Raw genomic sequence first — 26,220 nt, forward strand, 5'->3', positions numbered from 1 at the left:
AAAAAGAAGTCAAAATTAAGTGAGCTTTTCCTTAAAACAAGCAAAATAATCTGCCAATGGGGTAAGCAAAATAATCTTAATTCAAACCAAAAATAAGATATATAAACTTGTTTTCAGTTTGGATTAGGATTATTTTGCTTACCCCATTGGCAGATTATTTTGCTTGTTTTAAGGAAAAACTCACTTCATTTTAACTTATTTTTCCTAAAAACAAGAAAATAATTTTTTATTTGTCAAGAAAATGCTTCTTGATCTAAGAATTTGCATTTTTTTGCAGTGTTTGTATTATTCATGTTAAATTTAACTCACATTTACTTACAAATTCAATATCCAAACAATGAATGACTATTGTTACGCTACAGATATTATATTCAGTGTGATATTATGGCCTTCATAAATGTTTTACATTATAATGCAAATAAAAAACAATTTAAGTTGAACAGTTTGAACACAAAGTTTGCAGTACCAGGAAAAATTATACATTTCTTACATTCATAATGTTGCATGGTATGAAAAATGCATGATGACAAAGTAGTGAGGAATTGAAAAATAAATCATTTAACTATATTATTCAGTAGCTGAAGAAGTTTAGTTTAATATAGTTTATTTGCTGTCATCAAAACAGCTTAAAACCAACCTAAGGTGGTTTGCTGGTCTACGCTGGTTCAGATGGGCTCCAATTTAAGCCAAGCTGGTGTTTAAACGTAAGAGTTTTATACATTGATGAATTTATTATTTATTTGCTTGTTCGTTTGTACCAAAAACAACTTCAATCTATTCCCTTAAACACAATATAATGTGCATCTGGCACAATTCCCAATGGAAGACTATTGAATGTGTTAAATGTGGATCAAACAAGAACAAAGAATGAGGGGAACCAACTGTAGCCTGCAGATGGAACTGCGATATTACACAAAATATCGGCAGTGAATGCCCTTCAACGAGATCAAATAAACATCAAAAGCTTCACAAGATTCACAACTTTCCTGCAATTAGTGGTGCTTGTATCTTTCTACTACCAGCTGCTAATGAACTTGCTTGTTAAGTAATGGTGATTTAAGCAGAAGTTTCATAATGACTGCCATATGGTGAAAATATTTTCAGGTTGTGTCTATAAGAAAAAAAAAAGTGTCCACTAAATATAATTTTAATTGAGCTTTACCATTCGGCATCGCAAAAATGTAGGCTGTCAAGTGTTTTGAAATCCATTTCACAAGCTTTTAACACTCGCACAGCACTGACCTGCCCAGCCTTGACTTTCAACTGAGAATCATGCGTTCTTATTATCAAGAGTCAAAGGGTGAAAGTATTCTCTGAGTGACTGCACAAAAGCATGGAAACCTCTTTCACTTTGCTTCTCATTTTCCACTGATATGATTTTTTCAGACACGGGGGAATACAAAAAAAAATCCCTAGCAGCTCTGTGGCCTGGTAAACTCCAAAGAACATGATTCACTAAAGGTTGACCAGACTGAGGCCCTCAAGGAAATGTTCTGTCTGAATAGTTTAGGCCATGATGATTATGGTAGTCTGAGATTAAATACATGGATCAGCATTCTGAAATACCTTCCAAGCACTGTACAGGTACAGTACGAGTGACAGAAGAACTACTAACTGAGAATTTATCACTATGAGCCTTTGAGTTATGGGATATATTTCAAAGGAGGACCTGGATTTCCAGAGATCACAAGATCAATTAATATCGGAGATACTCTTTTTCTGGAAAAGTGAACAATAGAGTCCCGAGCGTCACATATTTTTTACCACACATCCCCAATGAAAAGGTATAGACCACCCCAAAATAAAAAAAGAAATTCTGTTATTTACTCATTCTCAAGTTGTTCCTAACCCATATTACTTTGTTCCTTCTGAATATCCTGATTGCCATTTTTCAGTATAATAAAAATGAATGATGACTGGAGCTGTCAGGCTCCAAAAATGACCAAAAAAAAAAGCATAAAAAAAACGTAGAGCGCTGATAGCCTTGTGTGAAGAAACAGATCAAAATTTACATCATTCTTCACCAAAAATCTTGATCTGAAAACCACGTTTCTGAATCTGATTTTTTTTTTTCAATGAATCAGCTGAGCCAGTTCATAAAATTGGTCTGGATGATTTGTTCACGAATCAACTCACTGACTCAATGATCCTGTTAAACTGATCCACTTCAGAGAAAAATTACCAGTGAATTAATGCCTTAGTATTCATCACACAAATGTATTGTATAACTTATGGTGCGTTCACACCGGACGCGAATGAAGCGGTAAGCGCGAGTGATTTACATGTTAAGTCAATGCAAAGACGCGAATTGACATCCAGCGGCGCGAATGATGCGGCGCGAATTGAGCGATTCGCGAGAATCACGCAAGTTCAAAAATCTGAACTTTGCCGAATTTCCACGCCGCGTTAACCAATCAGGAGCTTGCTCTAGTAGTGACGTGACGTAGCGAGCTGAGGCAGAAATTCGAAACAACAATGGAGGACAAAATCATCGTCGCTATACATCTTCATACATTTATAGAAACAGAAATAAAAAGGATCGTGTTTGAAAGAAAGTGAGTGAGGAGGTCGGACAATCTGATAAGTTGTAAAAAACGGTCTTTACTCAATTTGAGCTATATATATAAATATATATATATATATATATATATATATATATATATATATATACACACATATTAAGACTACAAGCCAACTAAAGACGACCAATTGAGCTTATTCGCTGTAATTTACAATTATTTCCCCACTGACAAGTTGTGTTTATTCAGAGGAAGTGTGCAGAAAGCAGTGGGAGAGTCTGGGACACATAAAGGAGCGGGAGAGCCCCTCTCATGACGCGAATTCGCGTCTGTTGAGAAGGGATTTTCACGCGCGAATGAAGCGAGTAAACTCCAAATGTTCAAGCGTCCAACTACGCGCGAATAGCGCAATTTATTCGCGCAAGTCGCGTCTGGTGTGAACGCAGCATAAGAAAACTTAAAAGTATGAGTTGAATGACCAGTTTAATGATGCTTTGTATCTTTTTTTGAAGCTTAGAGTGTTAGTTCACCCAAAAATAAAAATTTCTGTCATTAAGTACTCACCCTCATGTCATCCCAAAAATATTTTAACAGTGTCTTAAATATCTTTCTGGACCTCAAAAGGTGCAATGACATTGCTGCCTATTGTATGTGCAGTTCAGAAACCCTCAGATTTCTTCAAAAATATCTTAATTTGTGTTCTAAAGATGAACGAAGGTCTTATGGGTTTGGGACGACATGAGGGCAAGTACTTAATTACATAAATTTCATTTCTGTAGTGAACTAACCCTTTAAAATCTCCAGTTTCCAACTTTCCATTTATTGTAATGGCATTAAAAAGAGTCACCAGTACATCACCACCAGTACAATAAATCATACAGGTGTAGAATGACATGAGGGTGAGTAAATGATGACAAAATTTTAATTTCAGCTCAATTCCAGCTCAAACAGTGAGAGGAAGCTGCCAGATCATAAGTGTGTTTTCTGCGGTGGCCGCCATCGAACCCTCCTTCAGTCGACGGAAGCCCTTCCCACCTGAGATAACTGCAGCTGAGGTAACCCTGTCCCTCCTCACGCCTTCTCTCTCGCAGGGCCGACCCCTGACCCACATGTCTGGATCGTCACTGAGTTCATATATAGAGCCATCTTCCATGCTGTGTTCCAAAGATTCTAAAGACGAGTCTGAGGCTTCGTCCCCTCGTGCGGTTAACGGTCGCCCAGGCAACCCTGAGGTTGAGCGGAGGCGGTACTGTAGCAACACGCCCCGCCCCTTCCCTTTGCCATCCACATGGGCGGAAATACTGGGCTGCTGGAGAGATTCCTGAGAGGATGAGTCACTCCGGTCCTCCACTCCACAGGCCGAATCATGCCCCTCCACCATAGAATCCCGCTTCAGAAGTTCAGGAGACAAAGTGCTGGAAAATGCAACTAAGAAATCCACAGGCCCACAGTGTGCATTAAGGGACATCATCCCCTTACCTGTGCCACATTAAAACACAGCTTTAATCAGTAAAAAAAGCAGCAATGCCAAATGGTAATAAAAACCTTAAACCTTATTTGATTTACATTATTTCACATTTAAATGCATATTACATACCGAAATTACTTTGAGTTAAAGGAATAGTTCAGAAAATTGGTCATTATACTCTTCATTTTCATTTTTTTTCTTCTTTCAAAAACATTATCCCATGATTTATTCACCGTCAAGCCATCCTAGGTCTATATGACTATCTTCTTTCAGATGAACACAATCTTATATATTATATATTTAAAAATATCCTTAGTCCTCCAAAGTTTTCTAAGGATTGTGAATGGGAAAAAAAAAAAGCACCCATCTATAAAAAAAAAATGAATCCATACATCTCCACGGGGTTAATAAAGGCCTTCTGAAGTGAATCGATGCATTTGTGTCCTTATTTAAGACTTTATAAAGTAAAATAAGCTTCCGGTGTTAAAGGTGCAATATGTAAAATTTTCTGTCCGCTAGAGGTCGCTAGAGGCCTGTTAAAAACAAAGGCGTAGCTTGATGATGCCAAGTTTGAGTGCGGAATCACACACCGGTGGAAATAATCGGGATAGGACTCGGAAAGAAATCATGTTCATGGATGCGATTATTAACGTTACTGTAGTATGAAGCAGAGCAGGACCGAGTGTTGTGGGAGCTGAACGAGGTCGCTGGAGCCATTGCGCAACACACGAGCAGCAAAACTTTTATTATGACACCGTCGCCAGCGCCGCTTCCACTTTTCCGGTCATGAGTATGAGGTAACGCAGCTCTCTTTATCATATTAGATACATTTGAGTGTGTTGAATATTATGTTATGACGTTACTTTGAGCGTTCGCTCGGCGGCTGCTGTGAGACACTTGTTGCACACTGCAGTAAGCTACATCGATTTTAGAATATCATATTAAATGCTGGATGGCTTGTGTTGATAAATGGCATGGAATTAATTTTAAAACATATTGTATGATGGAGAAAATGCTGTATTACTGTTACTAAAAATAAAGCTGAATCTGATTATGCTATGTTAGCTACTTCACAAAATAGTGTTTTTCTCTGAGGCATGGTACCAGAAACCGAGGGTAACGCGCATATGACGCAATTGACAGGCGACTCCTCACACGTACCAGAGCCTTGGTTAAAACGATTTACAAATAGTTGCAAACATTTGGCATATTGTAAGTACTCAGGTGAACAAAATATATGACACTGGCCTAGTGGTTTTTGGATATTTTACTGCAAAATTCTTACATATTGCACCTTTAAGGCTTTTTGGACGTACGTCGAATGTGTATGGCTGTCAAGCCGAAACCTCGTTATTTTACTATTTTAAGATAGTCATATTCACCTAGGATGGCTTGGGGGTAAGTAAATCATAGAATAATTTTCATTTTTGGGTGAACTATCTTTTTAAACAAATCTTACCGACCCCAAACTTATTTTAAGTTGCTATTCATGATCATCTTCCCGTTCAGCTCTTATATTAAATACAACACTTATGTGTGTGTCGTGTCAGGTTGGATATTACATATTTGGCTTCAGAAGCTTCACAATGAACTGGCATAATGAAAAGACTTTTAAATATTCTTCAAAATGATCCTTTATGTGTTTCACAGAAAAAAGCAAACAGGTTTGGAACAACATGGCGCTGAGTAAATAATGACCAAAGTATCATTTTGGGGTGAACTATTCTTTTAACAAAGGGCTAACTAATTGAATCAGTATGTAATTGTCCTATCATTGTAGAGGAGACCTTCCAAAAGGACTAAAGGCGGTTATGTATCATGAAGAGCCACCATCTGTGTACCTGTAATTTTGGGGATGCCCTCCAGCTTGGGCACAGGCAGGGTGATGATAATGCCCTGGGCAGTTCCCACCCATAGCAGCCCCTGGCAAACCAGCAGGCTGGTAACTCTCATGCTCTTTTGACCTTCAAAAGAAAAAAAAAAAAAAAAAAAGTATCACCATAACTGAGAAACATTCTTTATATCTATGCAGTATGATATCATTTTAGCCTATTTTGAAAAGAACAAACTGTGCTAAAGAATATTACAAAAAAAGAGAGCATTTTTGCATTTGGCTCCTAAACTCTGGAATAGCCCGATTGTACATCAACAATCATCATTTCTGTGGAGACCCAGATAAAAACCTGCTGATTACCCCCGCTCACAGTTGTGCTTTTCTCATCAGCTTTATCGAACTGGTCAATTATAACAGTGTGCAGGTATAACAACATTTAGATTGCCGTTTAGACAAAAAGTAACAAGGTACATTTAAATGACTTTATTCACAATACCCAAATCCCTGACCCTGGGTCTTCATACATCATAAAGCAGCCACAGTATAATAATTAATTCAAAGAACAACAGCACAGCAGGGTCTTCAGCAAGCATAGACGGTGGTCGCATGCTTGAATTATGGTGCTCGCTTTGCATGAATGATCTGTGGCTAATTGATTAATTTTCACTGCATGCTGTCTGTAGGTTGCTATAGAACTGGGAGAGTATTTGGCTAATGTGTAAATGAAGCATTTTCAGTATATGTAGTTAGTCACAAGGAAATCATTGAAGGTCATGAAAAAAACATTAGCGAATGCACTGCATTAGGAAGAACTCATTCGTAGAAATGTCAGCTGTCCAGTTCTGCAGAACATTCACCTATTATACATTCTTTTTCTGTGCAAGAGGGATCACCTTAATAATAGATTGTCAAATAAATCTGCAGTTCTACAGTAATGCATGTGAATTCATGAATGCTGAAAACATAAGATGCTGAGGTTTGGGGAAAAAATGCATATTGCATATTTTATTAGATGTCCTTGTAGTTGACGCATAATGCGTACTACAACTCTTTCTGCATCGCAATCATCAGGATTTTTATTTAAAATGTAAGGGTTAATCCATTGTAATTGTATTATAATCAAAGATGAATTAACAATAGTATATTTATAAAAAAAAATTAACATTAACCTAGATTAATAAATGCTGTAAAAATGAATTAATTGAATATAAATTGTTAACTCATGATGCCGAATGCATTAAATAATGTTGAACCTTTGTTATTATATGCATATATAAAGGAAAGTGTACATCTTAGGTTACTCATCACAGTTCTTTTCAATGCATTTGATTTCATTTGAAAATTTCATGTAGTCTTTCAATTAATATAAAATAATAAAAGCTGCATGCTTAATATAAGGTTATTATTATTATTATTATTATTATTTCATGTCAAGTACATAAGTTTAAAGGTCCCGTTTTTTGAAGCTTTGATTGTGTTTATAGTGTGCAATATAACGTGTTCATGTTTCGCGTGTAAAAAAAACACAGTATTTTTCACATAATTTACTTATCTGTATACCGCTGTTTCCACTGTCATAAAAACGGGCTGATGACTTCCTTGTTCTATGAAGTCCCTCCTTCAGAAATACGTAACGAGTTCTGATTGTGCCAGCGGTTCCTGTGTTGTGATTCGACAGCAGCTTAGCGGAAAGGTCCCGGAAAGGTCACGCCTCTTACCATAAAGTGGAGATGTACGCGCTCAGTGTTATTGTAAACATGTCTTTAATTTTACCCTATCAATTTGAGGCGGAATCAGACCCGGTGATTGGACTGCTGGATGAAAATAACAGCGTTTCGACGACATGGTGACAAACACACTCTACAAACGCAACTCTTGTGTATTCCTGTGGGCGGAGGTTAGTCAAAAAACTGTTTTAGTGACGTCATTAAAGAAGGAAGTAGAGGGATGTAGTCCAAACTGGCCGTTCGATGTAGGCAACTGTTAAATAAAATATCTCGCTTGGCATTGAACTTTGAGCTTTAAAATTTTACAGATTTTATTTATACTCTAACAACAACATTACACACTAACTAAAGTTTGAAACATGGGATCACGAAGAACGGGACCTTTAAATTTCCCCTTTTCCCCGGGCATTTAACCCTCATCTTAATTTTTTTCATTATGTGTGTTTTTTCTTTTTCTTCATATATTATACATTATACATACATCTTCTGTACAGAACAGCGGTCAAATAATTGTGTTTATTTGTGCTTTATAAATAAATAAATGAAACTAATTACAATATAAAGTTCTTGGCAGTTTATAAAATAAAATAAAATATATCAATTATTATATTACATTATATATTAAAACTCAAAATAAAACTTTCAATGATTCTCTTCTGTACAATATCAACTTTCCCACTTATTAGAGTGGAAGGATTCAGCCTCGGTGCGTTAAAGAGATTTCCGGCTTGCTTATCATGTTCTAGCGGAGGAGAAACTGCAGAATAATCGGTTGACTTTAAGATAATAATTAATTCATCACCCCTCACTTGTGAGCAAACCTGTGGGATTAGCAGACCATTGATCTGTAATAACTATATCAGTCCTCCTATGTGTGATGTGTACAGATTAGCATATTCAGGAAAACCAATGGGATGTTCTGTGGGCCTAGAGTAAAAAAGGGGAAGAAGGCATCTGCCAAAGCTTATTTTCACTTTTGTGCTCCGTGGACTGTAAACCCTCCGACATAACACGGAATCGTAGCGTTACCTCACCTAACATGAACTACATATTTAAACACAGTTAGCTGCGCAAGTTTGACAACAGCCTCGGGGTTGCAGGACCTTCGCAGACGTCCTCGCCACAATACTCGCCTTTATTCCTTCACATGTCTTCTGAAATACAGTTGTAACTTTGATCAAAAGGTTTGATGTTCTTGTTTTTTGATGAAAAAACTGGGGTGTATCTTATTTAATTTTTTTTTTTTTCTTAATTAGATGCGGCTGTAGCAACACGACAGTTGACATTAACTTGCTCTGGCCAGTTCCTGAAGTCTGCAACACCGCTTTGCTTTTATTTTTCTCCTTCTCCTTTCTATTCCACTTGATCGTAATTGCCTGTGACAACTGGAGAATCGTAGCTTTTTTTAGCTAAACGTGGACAATCGCTTCCAAGTGAAATCAAACATTATTAGACAGTCTGAAAGCAGTTATTCTGCTCTGGAGGATTCTGTGAGCTACTGGAGCGATGCCGCCCAGATCTTCTCTTTACATAGCCTGATGTTTGGAGCTGAATTGCTGAACTAAAGCGCATTTGCTGCGTGGATATGCAAGCAATATTTATAAACTAAACTTTTTGGTTTCCTTGCTTATATAATGAATGTTTACATGAGCTACCTTTCACAGAAAGGTAGTAAAGACTCTGGTTTTGGCTTATACACTTTTCATCTAGCAGTAAAGGAGGGATGAAGTGCAAAGAATTTGGTGAACTGAAGATTTAAGAGCACCCAAGAGAGATTAAGACAGCTAAAGGTGAGTTTTCATAGGTAGAAAAGAAGTGGATGTAGACTAATTTAAGGCCAGCTGCACAAAGAAAAGGCACAATGGCAAATCGTTGGCACATTACCAACATGCCACGGCTGCTGGAGTCATGACAAGAGCGTTGCCATGGCAACATTTCGAATGGAAAGCTTTGTCTATGCCATTGTGACTTTTCCTGCCTGTAACCCCGCAGCTCCATTACTGCTCTGCGGGGTCTTAAGTTAGCTACTTATTCATGGTCTCTCCCTGGAGAGCCAGCCTACAGGAACCATTCCAAAAAGAACTTCTCCGTTATTACCTTTTTATCTTGAGAAGAGTGGTTCAAAGAAAAGATGGAAACAAGCGTTGATCAAGCATGTGTGAAGGCGTAAAAAATGTCTATATTCAAACGAATGGAGATTCACAGGAGAGATACTCACTGGGGTTGTAAAACGACGAGGGTGTGGAAATGTTGATCTCCTGCAGGTGTTCCAGCGTTTCCGTATGGAACAAGCGTATGGAGGAACCTTCTGAAAAGGCCATCCATACGCCCCCTCCAGCTCGCACCATGTGGGCCACGCTCACCATCGGGTCCTGATGGACCTCAAATCTCTAAGACAGAACAGAGGACAATGAGGCTACAATAAAGAGACTGGAATGAACTAAATTCATATCGATACAGGTCAAGTACAGGTCAATTTTCTTTGTTGGCATGCCAGATTGCTCACATAAAACCCTTTTAAATAGCTGAAGATGTCCGCTACACTATTGAGAGGAAAAAGGAAGAAATATTAAAGGGATAGTTCATGCCCTCATGTCGTTTCAAACCTGTATGAGTGTCTTTCTTCGGAGGAATACAAAGGAACATGTTTTTTCCCCATTCTAAAGACAAAATAAATAATTTTTTTATTTTTTATTAATTATTTTATTTTATTCTTTTGTGTTTCTCAGAAGAAATCATACAGGTTTGGAACAGCATGAGGATGAGAACAACAATTTTCATATTTTATATTTTTCACCCAAATATGAAAATGTCATTTATTACTTACCCTCACGCCGTTCCACACCCGTAAAACCTTTGTTAATCTTCGGAACGCAAATTAAGATATTTTTAGTTGAAATCCGATGACTCAGTGAGGCCTCCATAGGGAGCAATGACACTTCCTCTCTCAAGATCCATAAAGGTACTAAAAACATATTTAAATCGGTTCATGTGAGTACAGTGGTTCAATATTAATATTATAAAGTGACGAGAATATTTTTGGAGTGCCAATAAAAACAAAATAACAACTTATTTAGTGATGGCCGATTTCAAAACACTGCTTCAGGAAGATTCGGAGCACAAATGAATCAGTGTGTGTCGAATCATGATTCAGATCGCATGTCAAACTGCCAACGGCTGAAATCACGTGACTTTGGCGCTCCGAACAGCAGATTCGATACACTGATTCATTATACTCTGATGCTTCCTGAAGCAGTGTTTTGAAATTGGCCATCACTAAATAAGTCGTTATTTATTTTTATTTTTTTTGGCGCTTTAATTAATTAATGTACTTTTTTTAGTACATTAATGGATCTTGAGAGAGGAAATGTCATTGCTCCCTATGAAGGCCTTTCAACAAAAATATCTTAATTTGTGTTCTGAAGATGAACGAAGGTCTTACGGGTGTGGAATGGCATGAGGGTAAGTAATAAATGACAGAATTTTCATTTTTGGGTGAACTAACCCTTTAAATTGAACCAAATTCAGAAAAAATATATTAATGCTGTGTAACAGAAACGTGCAACTACCTAACCAAGGTCATATTTAAGAAGTTTGACCAACGTCTTTAACTGTGAAGTATAAACATGACATTAACACTCCCCTCATAATAATGGTAATTAATTTCAGACTGCAGTCATATAGCTTTGCTAATGGGCTGAAAGGTGGACTGGAGAACCCAATACCAATGAGAATCAACAAGCAGAAAAAATTGGAACAGAACTCAATAAGGCATGACAAAAACAAGCAGTTACAAAACTCCATCTCCGTTTACTTCTCATTTGCTGTCTCTTCTACATTACCTCACATACTGAAAATTGAACTATAATGACAAAGAGTCCACTGCAAATGTATCTTGTTTTTATTTTCCCCTTTTATTCTCAATACAGTACATCTGCAATGTCTTTCTCACACTCAAGCAGTTTGAAAATCAGAACAATGAGCATTCAGCCATTCAAGGTGGCATGAGAGAGTGAAAATCTTGCATTCATTTATATATATATATATGTGCCCTATTTCATATTATTGCTTGAAGATCATGCTCAGAATATGGTGCAGGTCATTTTCTCCACACTGGAAGATCCAAAAATAAAGAATTCTCTCTAATGATGAGCCACCAAAATGACCAGCAATTTAAGGCTCTTTGTATCATTTTATTCTCTTAAGCACACAGTGTACCTGCACAAAGTCTAAACTTTCTGTTCGAAAAATAGTTCAGAGCTGATTTATGGTCTTTATGTATTACCAGACACACAAAAACAATGAAAGTGGATCTCAAAAGCAGCCACTGAGGTGGAAGAGGGCATTCACATCTTCACATTTCTCCCTTCCCTGGTCGTGTTCCTGCACTGATCCCTGCAAAACACCACAGGGCTCCATTAAAGGCAAAACCTGAGTACTTAGATTGCGCTGCTCCTGGGAAACCATGGATTTTAGCCTGTGGCCTTTTTTAGCCTGTATTCTGGTCAACCTCCATTCCTTTCTGGTCAAGACCAGTTCACTTTTTCCACTGTATAAGAAGTATCCGAGTTAAAGATGTAATTCAGTGGAGAACATATTTATTATTAAAGGGATAGCTCACCCGAAAAGGAACAGTCAGTCAATTTAAACACTCTCATGTCATTTCAAATTTGTATGACTTTATTTCTCTGTAGAACACAAAAGAAAAAAGTGTTTTTGTGTCCATGAAAGTCAGTGACGTCCAGTGATGTTTTGGATCACTTTGACTTTCATTGTATGGACATTTATCATTGCAAAATGTCACACTGATTTTGTTTTCCATAGAAGAAAGAAAATCAAGTAAAAGATGAAATCAATGCTTATTCCTCCTGTGATCATTTTGCCAAAGAATTTAATGAATTGTTGCACCAGTCGAATGAACGACTACAGTCAAAACTCCATTACACAGTGGAAATATTATCAATCTCAAAACAAACTGAAGGGAAGCTTAGCGTAAATAAGATAAAGCAAAACTACAAATAGACTATGACATGCTAAGACAACGCAGATCTGTTCAGTAATGCAGTTAGAGCTGCCCGATGTGCTTAGTTCTGTAAATTGGTCTCTAGGAGCTTGAAGGGCTCAATTCTCAACTGTGATGATTTTGCAGCTTTTCTAAGAGATAAGATATCTATAAACTGAGATCTTTGAATTTAAAAAGACACTTAGGAATGAAATAACCCTAGAACTCATTTGACCAGAGGACCTACTACCATGTTTAAAAGAGTCTTTTATTAACATTTTACCCAGCTCAATGTTAAGGCCCCAAAGGGCCACTGGTATAACTACCTCTTAAGTACTACTCAGAAATACAGACTGGTATAAATCAGTGGTTCCCAAACTGGGGTACGTGAGGTGACAAAAGGGGGTACGCGAACAAAATGCTGGGTAGTTCATTTAATTCTACCTTAAAATAATATTAAAATCGAGCATGTATTTCTAACTGCCAAAATGTCGTAAATCCAGCACATTTAATCAAATTACCTCATCATTTGCAGTCAAAAATGACTCCACACAAGCAGCATGATTATGATTTAAACGATTTAAATCGCGCTAAATTACTGCCGTTCTCGATAATGCACCTTTGTAACAGTAGGGATTTAGCACTTACTCGCATGAAGAACAAATATATACACAGATAATGGATTAATTTCGATTTAAGACTCAAACTTTCTCCGATACAAAAACATACCTTGTGTGAGTTCTTGTATTTAATGATGATAACGAGCAAGAACGCACTTGTTCCCAAATATCCACTTGACTGCAAACGTGACATTATTATACAACAGGTCAAAAAACAAAATATACATTTTAAACACAGTACTGTCAGTATTTACTCTATTTTGCAATGAAATAATAGTTCTAACGAAAACCACAGCAGAACTACAACACACGTCTGTGTTTCGCGAACAATTCTGCGGCTTTGAACGAATCGTAAGAGTCAATGATTCAATGATTCATTCACAGCCAGTTGCTTCGTTAATGAATGAATGACTCGATGACTCACTCATAAAAACAGTGACTTGCTGCCACCTACTGGCGGTTTTAGTTTAATATTTAAAAGTTTTACTTAGTTTTACCATCATTGCATATTTCTCTATTGAACATTTTTTATTTAAAACAGTATTTATTTTATAAAGTTATTCAGAAAGGTAAAAAATGCACTGGAAAATCAATTTAGGGGGCAAATATTGTCCCTTAATGGTAAAGGTGTGACTGCAGTCTAAGTGGAAGAGAGGGGGTACGCAGAAGGATGGGAATCCCTTCAGGGGTTACTCCAAGCTTAAAAGTTTGGGAACCACTGGTATAAATGAAATCTTCGTTCTAGACAGTAGTGCTAACTCATCTAAATCCTTAGTTATGGAAATGGAAGTTCATCCTTTGATGATTTAGATGCCACTAGTCTAACTGAAAAACTGTTGAGGTGGATTTACTTCTTGGAGACAGTTTTAAGTTGGTTTAGAGTGACTACAATTTTGGTTTAATGGACATTTCTCCATATATATGTGTCCCTATTTCATTTTATTGCTAGAAGACCATGCTTAGATATGGTGCAGGTCATTTTCTCTGTATTGGAAAATACAAAAATGAGCCATAAAGAAGTGTAAGGGCTTGTTCACACAGAACGCGTCTTTGCATCTAAAAATACGAGATGCAGTGCTCAGGAATGGTTTTAAAAAAAAAAAGTGCAGCACAGAACATGAGGGTCCCAAGAACTCTCTTTTGAGACATGATGCAATAACGGCAATAATGAACAATATGGAATACGGAATTGACTTAAACTGCAATTCATTGACTGGCCGCTAGGGGCAGGCTCTAAAAGAGAGCAGAATCTCATTGAGCCCCATGTTAAAATGCCTAACTTTACAGCAGAAAGAAACATGTTTACAGGCTGGTACAAATTGTGGTTTTGGTCTATATAGCTAATTTTGCCCTTCATGACTCATCCGTTTAAATTATATTAAGCCTTAAAGTTCTGCATAATTAAGTGCGTGGCCACTTGAGTGACAGGTGGATTGCCGCTGCTGTCACCACTAGCCGTTTGTTTGCTGCCATCACGTCACCTCAGCTCCACTCACGTCCCACTTCTTTGCCCATTTTCTGTAATCCGTGAGTGACGCATGGTGATGCACTGCGAAGATGGCAACGGCCAGCTTTAGGTTTCAAAAATGCTCATCAGAAACCTACGGGTGATGTCACGGACACTACGTCCATATTTTTTTGACAGTCTATGGCAAAAATTTTAATTCTTTTAACTTGACATGGCATCTTAAAAATGCGGTGCTCGTGTGAGGCACTGCAAAAATCGTGAGACGCGAGCATAACAGTCATGCACGTCCTTCTAGTGCGCTTTCATAAAAAAACAACGGAAAAGTAGTGCATTGCAATAGAAAAACATGTTCTGTGTGAACGGCCCCTAATTCTTCTTTAGTATATAAGATTGTGACAAAAAAACAATTATGAGATAAATAATTACAAGAAATTGTTCCAATTGTGAGAAATTTTAAACTACAAAGTCAAATATAATGTCACATTTGTGTGAGATATAAAGAAAACACAGTGAGATAAAGTTACAATTATGACATACAGTATAAACAAATTCTGAAATATAAAGAGAAGGAAACAATACTGTTCTGTCTGAGCTTTCAGAAAAAAAAAAGTCCTTGCTATACTGAATGTTTCAAACACCGCAGCATGGCTGCTGATTAACACCAGAAGGGGAACACACATTACAGCAGTTTATAAGTCCCCTTATTGGCTTCAACTTGTAAAATTTATTTCAAAATGTTGTAATCCTTCATGGAGCTTATTCTAAATAGTCTCCTAACACTGGGATCCTTGTTTTATGGGGATCCAGCATTCACTGTCTATGGTTCTCTTGCACAAAAGTCTTCCAGAAAATCTCATGCAATCATTAAACCACATCTTTATTTATTTCATAAATTATATTAGAAAATGCATTTTCACTAATGGCTTTATTCATAATCTTTACTTTGATTTTGCTTGTAATCCGCATTTCTGCTAACCATTTCGTTTTAAAATGTAAGCAACCGTTATAAAAGAACAACGCAAGGATATTCAGTTCTACTAAACACAAAAGCAACTTCCAATGCAACCGAACATCTTTTATCTTTTCTTGCAATGCATAGCATTATTGTGCCTTCAAACTCACCATCCTACCAGTGGGTTGAAGGGCCACACATCATGAAGGTTTCAATGACTCAGGAATCAGTTTCTTTGATTTCAAAGTGATTCACAGTCGAGCCACTGTCTCAGAAAACAATACACCCCCCTCCCAAGCACCTTTTAAAAGTCCACAGGGAACGAGGAGCCATTTCATGCCTGATCCTCTAATGAGGCATGAGGGAGCTGTGCTCCTTATCGAGGGTTTGCACGCAGCCCCCTGAGGTCTGTGGTGCTACCGAGGAGCCCTGAGAACTCTTACAAACAGCTAGTTCTCCTGTCTGGGGCTGAGGCAGATTAGTTGGAGGGGGTGAGGTGGGTGCAAGAGACCGTTCTCTCCTCTGCACACTAGCGGACAGGGATTAGCACCTGTTTGCGTGCCCTTGCCAAAGGGAGCTTCTTTTGTTTGAGAGCAAGGGAGAAGACTGAAACTGCCTTTGATGTGTTTTCGCTTTTAATTGACTTGTCGGCAGTGCTTGCCTTTTCTCTCTTGTTCTCTCTCTGTTTTTGTTTTATATTGCTTGGACTATTTCTTCAGAGACAAACCACTAGAAGAATAATTCTATCAACTATTAAAACTGTTGTGATTTTATAGTTTGGGGTCAGTAAGTTTTTTTAGTTAATACTTTTATTCAGCAAGGATGCTTTAAATTGATCAAAAGTGACCGTAAAGACATTTACATTGTTACAGAAGTTCATCAAAGACTACATATCATGGTTTCAACAAAAATATTAAGCAGGACAACTGTTTTCAATATTGATAATAATAAGAAATGATTCTTGAGCACCAAATCAGTATATTGATTTCTGAAGAATCATGAATGATTTCTAAAGAATCATGTGCGCCTCAATGGCTATTGAAAATCATAGCTTTGCCATCACAGGAATAAATTATATTTTCAAGTATATAAAAATAGAAAACAGTTTTTTAAATTTAAATCTTACAGATCTCAAAATAACGTTTGAAAGGTAGTGCATATTAGCACTTAGGTAAACGTTTCCGAAACATTTGTCTAATTTAAATCTGGTACTTTCATCTGTCTTGGGTGAATATTGCTAAATACAGGTGTAAACAGTGTCCAAAACATTACAACTACTGCATTCTATTCAACACAATTGTGCAAAAACAGGCAAGACTTTAAAGCTATAAAAAAAAAAAAAAAAAAAAAAAACATGTGATTGAAAAATGTGGAAATTCTCATAAATATAAAGTATCTCACAGAAGTGAGTACACCTCTCACATTTTTATAAATATTTTATTATATCTTTTCATGTAACAAGAAATGACATTTTGCAACAATGTAGAGTAGTGAGAGTACAGTTTGTATAACAGTGTAAATTTGCTGTCCCCTCAAAATAACTCAACACACAGCCATTAATGTCTAAACCGCTGGCCACAAAAGTGAGTACACCCCTAAGTGAAAATGTCCAAATTGGGCCCAAAGTGTCAATGTTTTGTGTGGCCACCATTATTTTACAGCACTGCCTTAACCCTCTTGGGCATGGAGTTCACCAGAGCTTCACAGGTTGCCACTGGAGTCCTCTTCCACTCCTCCATGATGACATCACGGAGCTGGTGGATGTTAGAGACCTTGTGCTCCTCTACCTTCCGTTTGAGGATGCCCCACAGATGCTCAATAGGGTTTGGAGACATGCTTGGCCAGTCAATCACCTTTACCCTCAGCTTCTTTAGCAAGACAGTGGTCATCTTGGAGATGTGTTTGGGGTCGTTATCATGTTGGAATACTGCCCTGCGGACCAGTCTCTGAAGGGAAGGGATCATGCTCCGCTCATTCATGGTTCCCTCAACGAACTGTAGCTCCCCAGTGCCGGCAGCACTCATGCAGCCCCAGACCATGACACTCCCACCACCATGCTTGACTGTAGGCAAGACACACTTGTCTTTGTACTCCTCACCTGGTTGCCACCAAACACGCTTGACACCATCTGAATCAAATAAGTTTATCTTGGTCTCATCAGACCACAGGACATGGTTCCAGTAATCCATGTCCTTAGTCTGCTTGTCTTCAGCAAAATGTTTGCGGGCTTTCTTGTGCGTCATCTTTAGAGGAGGCTTCCTTCTGGGATGACAGCCATGCAGACCAATTTGATGCATTGTGCGGCGTATGGTCTGAGCACTGACAGGCTGACCCCCCACCCCTTCAACCTCTGCAGCAATGCTGGCAGCACTCATACGTCTATTTCCCAAACACAACCTCTGGATATGACGCTGAGCACGTGCACTCAACTTCTTTGGTCGACCATAGCGAGGCCTGTTCTGAGTGGAACCTGTCCTGTTAAACCGCTGTATGGTTTTGGCCATACAGCGGTTTTGGTTTTCAGCTCAGTTTCAGGGTATTGGCAATCTTCTTATAGCCTATGCCATCTTCATGTAGAGCAACAATTCTTTTTTTCAGATCCTCAGAGAGTTCTTTGCCATGAGGTGCCATGTTGAACTTCCAGTGACCAGTATGAGAGAGTGAGAGCGATAACACCAAATTTAACACACCTGCTACCCATTTATACCTGAGACCTTGTAACACTAACAAGTCACATGACACCGGGGAGAGAAAATTGCTAATTGGGCCTAATTTGGACATTTTCACTTAGGGGTGTACTCACTTTTGTGGTCAGCGGTTTAGACATTAATGGCTGTATGTTGAGTTATTTTGAGGGGACAGCAAATTTACACTGTTATACAAGCTGTACATTCACTACTTTACATTGTAGCAAAGTGTCATTTCTTCAGTGTTGTTACATGAAAAGATATAATAAAATATTTACAAAAATGTGAGGGGTGTACTCACTTCTGTGAGATACTGTACATGCACAGAACATCTTAGATATGCCTAGCATAAAAGCAACTAAATGAATAAAATGCAGACCATGTAAAGCACGCACATCCTAAGTTCATCACAGCTGCTTGCTGAAATAATGATCATTTCACTTGAAACATCGTGTTTGCGGTGAGATTAAATGAAGTATGTTTATCCACATACAGTACAGCAACATAGTGAGACAGTAAGTCATGCACATATTCACAAGAGATTCATGAGCAGATTTAAGCTCATGCAGTGACTTTTCAAATTTTCTTTTTTTCTATTGATCGTGATCATCATGTCAGAATCTTATTCACAATATCCAATTCCAACTAAATTGTTAATATATGGACAGACGGAAATATCCATTTCTATCTAAATTGGTAATGGACGGAGGGATGGATGGAAATATCCATTTCTAACTAAATTGTTAAAGGTGCCCTAGAATGTTCTTTCACAAGATGTAATATAAGTCTAAGGAGTCCCCTGAATGTGTCTGTGAAGTTTCAGCTCAAAATACCCCATAGATTTTTTTTTTAATAAATTTTTTTAACTGCCTATTTAGGGGCATCATTAACTATGCACCGATTCAGCGCGCGGCCCCTTTAAATCTCACACTCCCTGCACCCCGAGCTCTCGACTCTATATACGGTGCATAAACAAAGTTCACACAGCTAATATAACCCTCAAATGGATCTTTACAAGATGTTCGTCATGTATGCTGCATGCGTGGATCGGATCATGTGAGTATAGTATTTATTTGGATGTTTACGTTTGATTCTGAATGAGTTTGATAGTGCTCCGTGGCTAAAACTAACATTACACACTGTTGGAGAGATTTATAAAGAATGAAGATGTGCTTATGCATTATACAGACTGCAAGTTTTTAAAAATTAAAATAGCGACGACTTTTGTCTCCGCGAATACAGTAATAAACGATGGTAACTTTAACCACATTTAACAGTAAATTAGCAACATGCTAACGAAACATTTAGAAAGACAATTTACAAATATCACTAAAAATATCATGTAATCATATATCATGTCAGTTATTATCGCTCCATCTGCCATTTTTCACTGTTGTCCTTGCTTGCTTACCTAGTCTGATGATTCAGCTGTGCACAGATCCAGACATTAATACTGGCTGCCCTTGTCTAATGCCTTGAACATGAGCTGGCATATGCAAATATTGGGGGCGTAAATATTAATGATCCCGACTGTTACGTAACAGTCGGTGTTATGTTGAGATTCGGCTGTTTTCCGGAAGTCTTTTAAACAAATGCGATTTACATAAGAAGGATAAAGCAATGGAGTTTGAAACTCACTGTATGTCATTTCCATGTACTGAACTCTTGTTATTCAACTATGCCAAGGTAAATTCAATTTTTGATTCTAGGGCACCTTTAATATACCGACAGAAGAACGGAAATATCCATTTCTAACTAAACTGTGGATGGACAGACGGAAATATCCATTTCTAGCTAAATTGTGGACGGAGAGATGGATGGAAATATCCATTTCTAACTAAATTGTGCATGGACAGACGGAAATATCCATTTCTAGCTAAATTGTGGATGGAGAGATGGATGGAAATATCCATTTCTAACTAAATTGTGGATGGACGGACGGAAATATCAATTTCTAACAAAATTGTGGACGGATGGACAGAAATATCCATTTCTAACTAAATTATGGACAGACAGACAGACAGACTCGGAGTGTCTCAGAGTGCACAGACGTTTTTAAAGTTTTTTGTGGCTCATCGAGGGATTAATTCTGTAAATGTATTTACATAGTAGTTTATGCACATGCCTCAATTGAAGGCATGAGTTTTTGTGTGCATTTTTAGAATTTATGTGCATCTTGGCATTTCTATCCAGTTTTTTTAATGCAATATCCCAAAATGTGCATAAAAATAGGTGGATGGAAATATAGCTACTGAGTCACACACAGAGACAGAGGTTGCCCCGACCGCTTCACCCTAAAGATACTACATCACTATATAACAGCAGGAGATCACTATTCTTCCATACCAGCAGACAAAACACAGCAAGCCTCCACCTACAATCCAAGCATCACACCTAACCCCTCATTAATCCATTATAATACTAGGTGACAGTGCTTACGAGAGAGCAACATGTTTAAACAACCTCTCATTTACACAAGTGTGGGACTTCACTCCTTAGCTTTTATTGTTCTGATCTACAAGGAAGGGATTTCTACATGTTTATGGGCCAAAACTGGACATCAAGTTGGTTGCAGTCCCAGTGTTTGCTCTGCATAGTGCAGATGTGCCTGACCATGTTTGTTTTTTCTGCAGTACCAAAGGTGAAATACTTTCAGCATTCTACCTCAACAGCAATCCAGCGGCCTCAATCGTTTTGGGTCATGGGAACAAGGTAGCACACAGCAGTGTGGAATTATTACCTAAAAAAAAACAGTGACGAGAGAGACAAATTCTCACAGGCTCTGTTGCTTATCCCACCGACACACATCATTGTACGGCACTTTGCCATGAGTCCCAAAGAGGCAGATTTACAGAGGAGATGCTTCCCCCTCCAGCTGCTGGGCCAGCATGGCTCCGCGGGGAAAGGGATACAATGTAATCAGTCGAACAAAACAGAGCACTGGCCTGAACCGTGAAGGATCAACCAAAAAGCAGCAGGGGCCCACTCACCTACCACTAGCTCAAATCTCCTCTCTGATGGGCGCATCCAGAGAAATCTCAGAGGATAAAAGAGATGTTTGATTCCAAAGATAAAACCCAAGAAGGTAGAACTAAAGGAAGGCTCAGGGTTATGGAGGCCCATGGGGTAGATCCCTGGGGTACGTCGCCTCCATATTTGAGACAGCCGGGGAAGACTGTGAGCACGTCAGAGCTATTTACTCATCCAGTGTGGTTTAAAAGGTAAGAGGGGAAAAAAAGGAGAGCGAACAACAGACCCCAGAGGATTATTGATCTTCACACACAAGCTAATTTGTCAGTCAGTGTTGGCCAAGTGCCCGTGAAACATAGTCTGTGCTCTTCCATTTGCTAAAGTTTGGTGTGAAAGCATATCAGCAGCATGGCATGAGTACAGCTTTGGAATGAGTCTACCTGAGTGGACAGACTGGAGCCATCAACTACAGTAACTGTGTTAGCACAGCTAGCCCAGACCGAGTCCTCCAAGGCAAGTAGCGTCCTGATGGGATCTGAACCAACTGTTACTTTTCTACAGGAGTCTTGGCTCCACAGTTCCCCTACAAAACAGAAACAGAAAGACACAATCATTTCAACTTTTCGGCTTTCGAGTCCATCAAATGTTTTTTTTTTTTTTTTTTGGACTTTTCTTCAACTATGCAATGACACTGTGGTGGGAATGACAAAATCTTGAGAAAAAAGTATAAAGAGTTACCTAAACATACCAGGCTCTTAAAACAAATTTCATACTATTTTCCTCAAGATTTGGATCACTTTTTTGTCATTTCCACCACATTGTCATTGCCACAACATCTCAAATTATGTATTGCATTTTATGGTGGAAATGTAGTCTAAATACACACATGAAATATATTTTAAACCTATGCCTAATCTGACCAAATTACAGCTTGAGTGGAAATCATACACAAAAACATTCAGCTTGATATCAGCTCATGATATTTACCTCAGTTTTTTCATTACATTTCATAATTCAAATCAAACTGAGAGTGTTATGTACTTGTTAAAAAGTATACAAACTAAACATTTCATCAAATAATAAATATATAAAAGGTGTATGACTGTTTTGATTGCCATCAGCTTTAAAAATGTAATCTCCAGAAAATACCCCAAAATATTTCCTCTTGCAAATTCTAAAAGCTTTATGACACAGAAAAGAGAAATGAGGTAAAAGTATATGGGTAGTGAATACAATGAGGCCTGTGAAATACCTTGCTTGAAGGCAAATCGCTAATCCTATCTGGCGGAACATTTCAAATATGGCCAAAGATAGTCAATGCTAGTAAATTCGCATGTTATTGCCCTAAAAAAATAACGCTTCAAATAGCACAGCTACAAAAATGTGCTGCATGCTAATTCCACTGCTTTTGCCCTGGGCAAGTCACTTAAAGTAAATTGGTTTCATTAATACTCAAGAGTAAATCCTTGTGTTTGCAAGACAAATATGTATAACTGGTGGTGGAACTGTATAATTTCTGGCTACGTCTTGAAAACATACAGCTAGAGTAAGCACTGCAGTTTGTGGACTGCATATCTCCCTCAGTAAAACTGCCGCTTTTTATGCTAATGCACTAACAGTGTCATGTTAATAACTGCGGCGTGTTGTGTAATCCAATTTAGACGTTTCTCTCCAGTGTGCTCAGAACACACCAGACTTTTTCCTTGAGTTTTAATCACAGGGTTTGCGCCGTAGCCACCATGGACACCATTATGGGATGCATTACATAAGCTTTTTTCTTCGTCTTTTTCGCCCCCATCACAGCGTGTTAATGAAGCAAAATTGGAGAGGGAAGCGCAGCGAGCCATTTAATTAACATTTCGAGTTGTTTATTTCTGCCTTTGAAACCAGAATAGCTTTACAATGACTTCCGACTTCCTCAGGTTAATTGCATGGCATATTCAAAATGTCAGTCTTCCCACTTTTTTCATGCATTTGCTTTGAAAATATCCCCTCAGCCGCTCTGTAACCCCTCATCCTCAAATAAAGGCCGCCTCAGATTTGCTTCTTTCAGAGACAAGGACCTTCAGGGGCGGAGAGGACTTATCTGGACACTCAAAGCATCTGCAGATGCAGTCTTTACTTTATTGCTCCAAAAGTAATAAAGTGGAGGGGGGAGAGATGCTGTTTCATTCAAATGGGCGCTTATTGCTTCTGGGTGTAATATATTTACGTATTTCCTTCGGAAAGTTAGACACCTCATTATTATCCTTATAAATTGTGCGTACTTTTGATTAAACACAACAAAATGGTCCTATACCCTCTTAATGTATCTAGGAAAAAAAAAAAAAAAAAAAGAAATCTACCACCCCCCGAGCAATTTTGGCTTGCTCATACGTTTCAAAAAGCTTTCTGATTAATCTCATGCTGGAGACTCCAGTGTTGATTACAGTGTTTTGAGGGCAGTGTATTGCTCCACAGAGGGAAGGATTTTTTTTTTTTTTTTTTTTTTTGGCTAAAACTGATATATATATATCCAGCCTGTACTTCCCAGGGAAATATATTTGTTTGTAATTTATTTCTTTCCAGTATACGAATAGCAATATTCAATCACTACACTGCACATCAGCATAATTAATCTTACTTTCCACTTCAGTGGCAGTAATTCCTTGTTGACAGCCAGGTAAGTAGTGAAATGTGATAAACCCATTGTGCCAGGGTTGTCTGCCTTGCACCACCCACAACATACACACAGACACACAGCGCAGTCCCTCACTATCTATCATGTCTCAGAATGCAAGAGTTCTGCATGCCCACCCGTCTCGTGTTGTCATTAGCCCATACTTACTTACTGCAAATGAATAAGGCGCAGACGCAGACAGAGGACAGACTTGTGAAATCATAAATTGCTTTCAAGATAATCCCGAATCTATTGGCTTTCTAACTAATACATACCAAGAACAATCTTATCGCTCCTGTCTCATCTCTGAATGCATTCAGAATACATGACAGAACTAATATCTTTCAAATACTCACTGAGGCATTCAACTAACAGAGGATGGACCGAAAAAAACATCCTTGAATGTTTGAATGGAAGGTTGATGAAAGAGCAAATTGAACACGGGGACAATCAGATTCATTTGTACTATTAATTTGATTTGATTACCCTTTCACTCTATTGAGTCCTTTTCATTTGGGGACATACTAATAATTACCACTCTTAATTATCCCACCCATTTAGTGTTTAATCCCATTAGTGTGAAAAAGAAAAGAGAAAATATACTGAATGCAACTGTCCATTTGTGTGCTAATGTGATAAAGGAAAAACAAGCCTAATAGGATAGAAATAACATAGACGTTTAAATCCGAAGTGATTATCCAAAATCCTAAACAAACGTCGGCAGTGTATGCTGAATAAATTAGCTTTGTTTAGCATAATACATAAAGCATCCTTGTATAAGCATCCTATATACATCCTCACACAAATGATGAGACCTTAAATTAAATCTGAATATATCGCTAGTTTTTTTTTTTTTTTTTACTTAAAAAACTAGGCAAAGTAATATTTACCAGTGGGAAACTCAGAATTCTTTATGATACCCAAATTGGGACATTGGAAGGGGCGAGGCTACATAAAAACAGGGTAAAAACAACAACAACAACAACAACAACAACAACAACCAAAAAAAAAAAAAGAGTAAAAAATGAATAATATTTGTATTACTTCATTTAATTTCCAACTTGAATTAATGACAACTTGGAACTAACTCATAAGTAAGTGCACTTGAAGGCAGCATGAGTGTAAGATGTGAAAGAAAGGATGGCAAACTCCACATAAGTATAATGAGACATCAAGCATTATGTAACTCGTACCTCCGTGATGTCTCCTGTAAACCATCAGCGTTCCATCCCGCAGGCCAGCGAACAGGAAGTTACTGGAATATTTGAGACACAGAACTGGACAGCCCTCAGGGTTACGGAGAGTTACAAGACACTGGGCGTTTGTGTCCATACTGCCATAGAACAGGATGCTTTGGGAGAAAAACATTGAAGAATATACAAGGACATTTATGTGGGAAGAAGAAAAGAAAGCTAATGCTTTATTTCCACTGTGCATTTGCCTTGATATTGTGTAATGAGATTTTAAAAAGGAAATTTCTGTTCTCTGTAGCTAATCAGTAAACAAATCTCTCAGAATACCTATTGTTCTTCTCAATCTTCATAAATGATTGAGCTTACTGAGAAAATCACAGTGATTTTAAAAGAGAAATTCATTTAATTTCTGCCAAGGTGACTGCACTTCAAAAATGTCTCTACAAATCACCATAAAACTACCCAAATTTTTTAACATGGCAGCAGAATTATTTTTAAAACTCTTTTTAGCCTACTAAGCATAGATGCACCTGCTTCTTATCTTTGAGTATACTGCAATGTCTGTAATGGCACCTTAAATCTGATTAAAAGGCTTTTACCACTCTCACTTCCCCTATTGCAATGTGCTCAAACAAACAGCTATTAGGCTATTAGTCTTGGCTACCACTTGGTTCTCACACACAGCAGAGTGAGCTGACAGGAAAATAATGCAGCATTGATGTGGCATTTAATTTACATAGAACCAAAGCAGCATCAATTTCTTTAATACTACAGGCCAAGGTGGGTTTACTTTCCTCAGAGCAATCTTAATTTGGTTGTGTAAAGATGCCTTTATATTTAACAGGGTATCTGCAGGGTTTTTAAGAACTTTTTTAAGACCTGCACAAATAAAATTTATACCATATTGCTGGAGTAGAGCAATGTCTATGGTAACATCCAAACCATACAATTACTATAAATACGACAATTTAAATGACTTCATAGTTCAAGTAATACAGGTTTTGATAAAAACAAAAAGTTTCTTTCTGATCCACCGATTGCCATTTTAGTCCCTGACAGTAGGTGGCGCTTATAACCCCCTGTAATGTTAACCCCTGGTGGTTAACACCATAACGTAAAAA

At 37.9% G+C, this 26,220-nt stretch overlaps 1 protein-coding gene across 2 annotated transcripts in view; it reads right to left on the reverse strand.

Annotated features, from left to right (window-relative positions):
* Positions 1-3,191: 3,191 nt before the first annotated feature.
* arhgef10la (Rho guanine nucleotide exchange factor (GEF) 10-like a) overlaps positions 3,192-26,220 on the reverse strand; it is a 145,983-nt gene continuing 122,954 nt past the window's right edge. For both annotated transcript variants that reach the window (XM_048173226.1, XM_048173225.1), the window contains 5 exons: positions 25,100-25,257; positions 21,688-21,830; positions 9,767-9,938; positions 5,829-5,951; positions 3,192-3,998 (listed from right to left, as the gene is read on the reverse strand). In XM_048173226.1, coding sequence (XP_048029183.1) covers positions 3,463-3,998; positions 5,829-5,951; positions 9,767-9,938; positions 21,688-21,830; positions 25,100-25,257 — 1,132 coding nt within the window. In that variant the 3' untranslated portion in view covers positions 3,192-3,462. The remainder of the gene's footprint in view (positions 3,999-5,828; positions 5,952-9,766; positions 9,939-21,687; positions 21,831-25,099; positions 25,258-26,220) is intronic.

Source organism: Megalobrama amblycephala, linkage group LG21 (assembly GCF_018812025.1).
Source record: "Megalobrama amblycephala isolate DHTTF-2021 linkage group LG21, ASM1881202v1, whole genome shotgun sequence".
NCBI classification, from domain to species: domain Eukaryota; kingdom Metazoa; phylum Chordata; class Actinopteri; order Cypriniformes; family Xenocyprididae; genus Megalobrama; species Megalobrama amblycephala.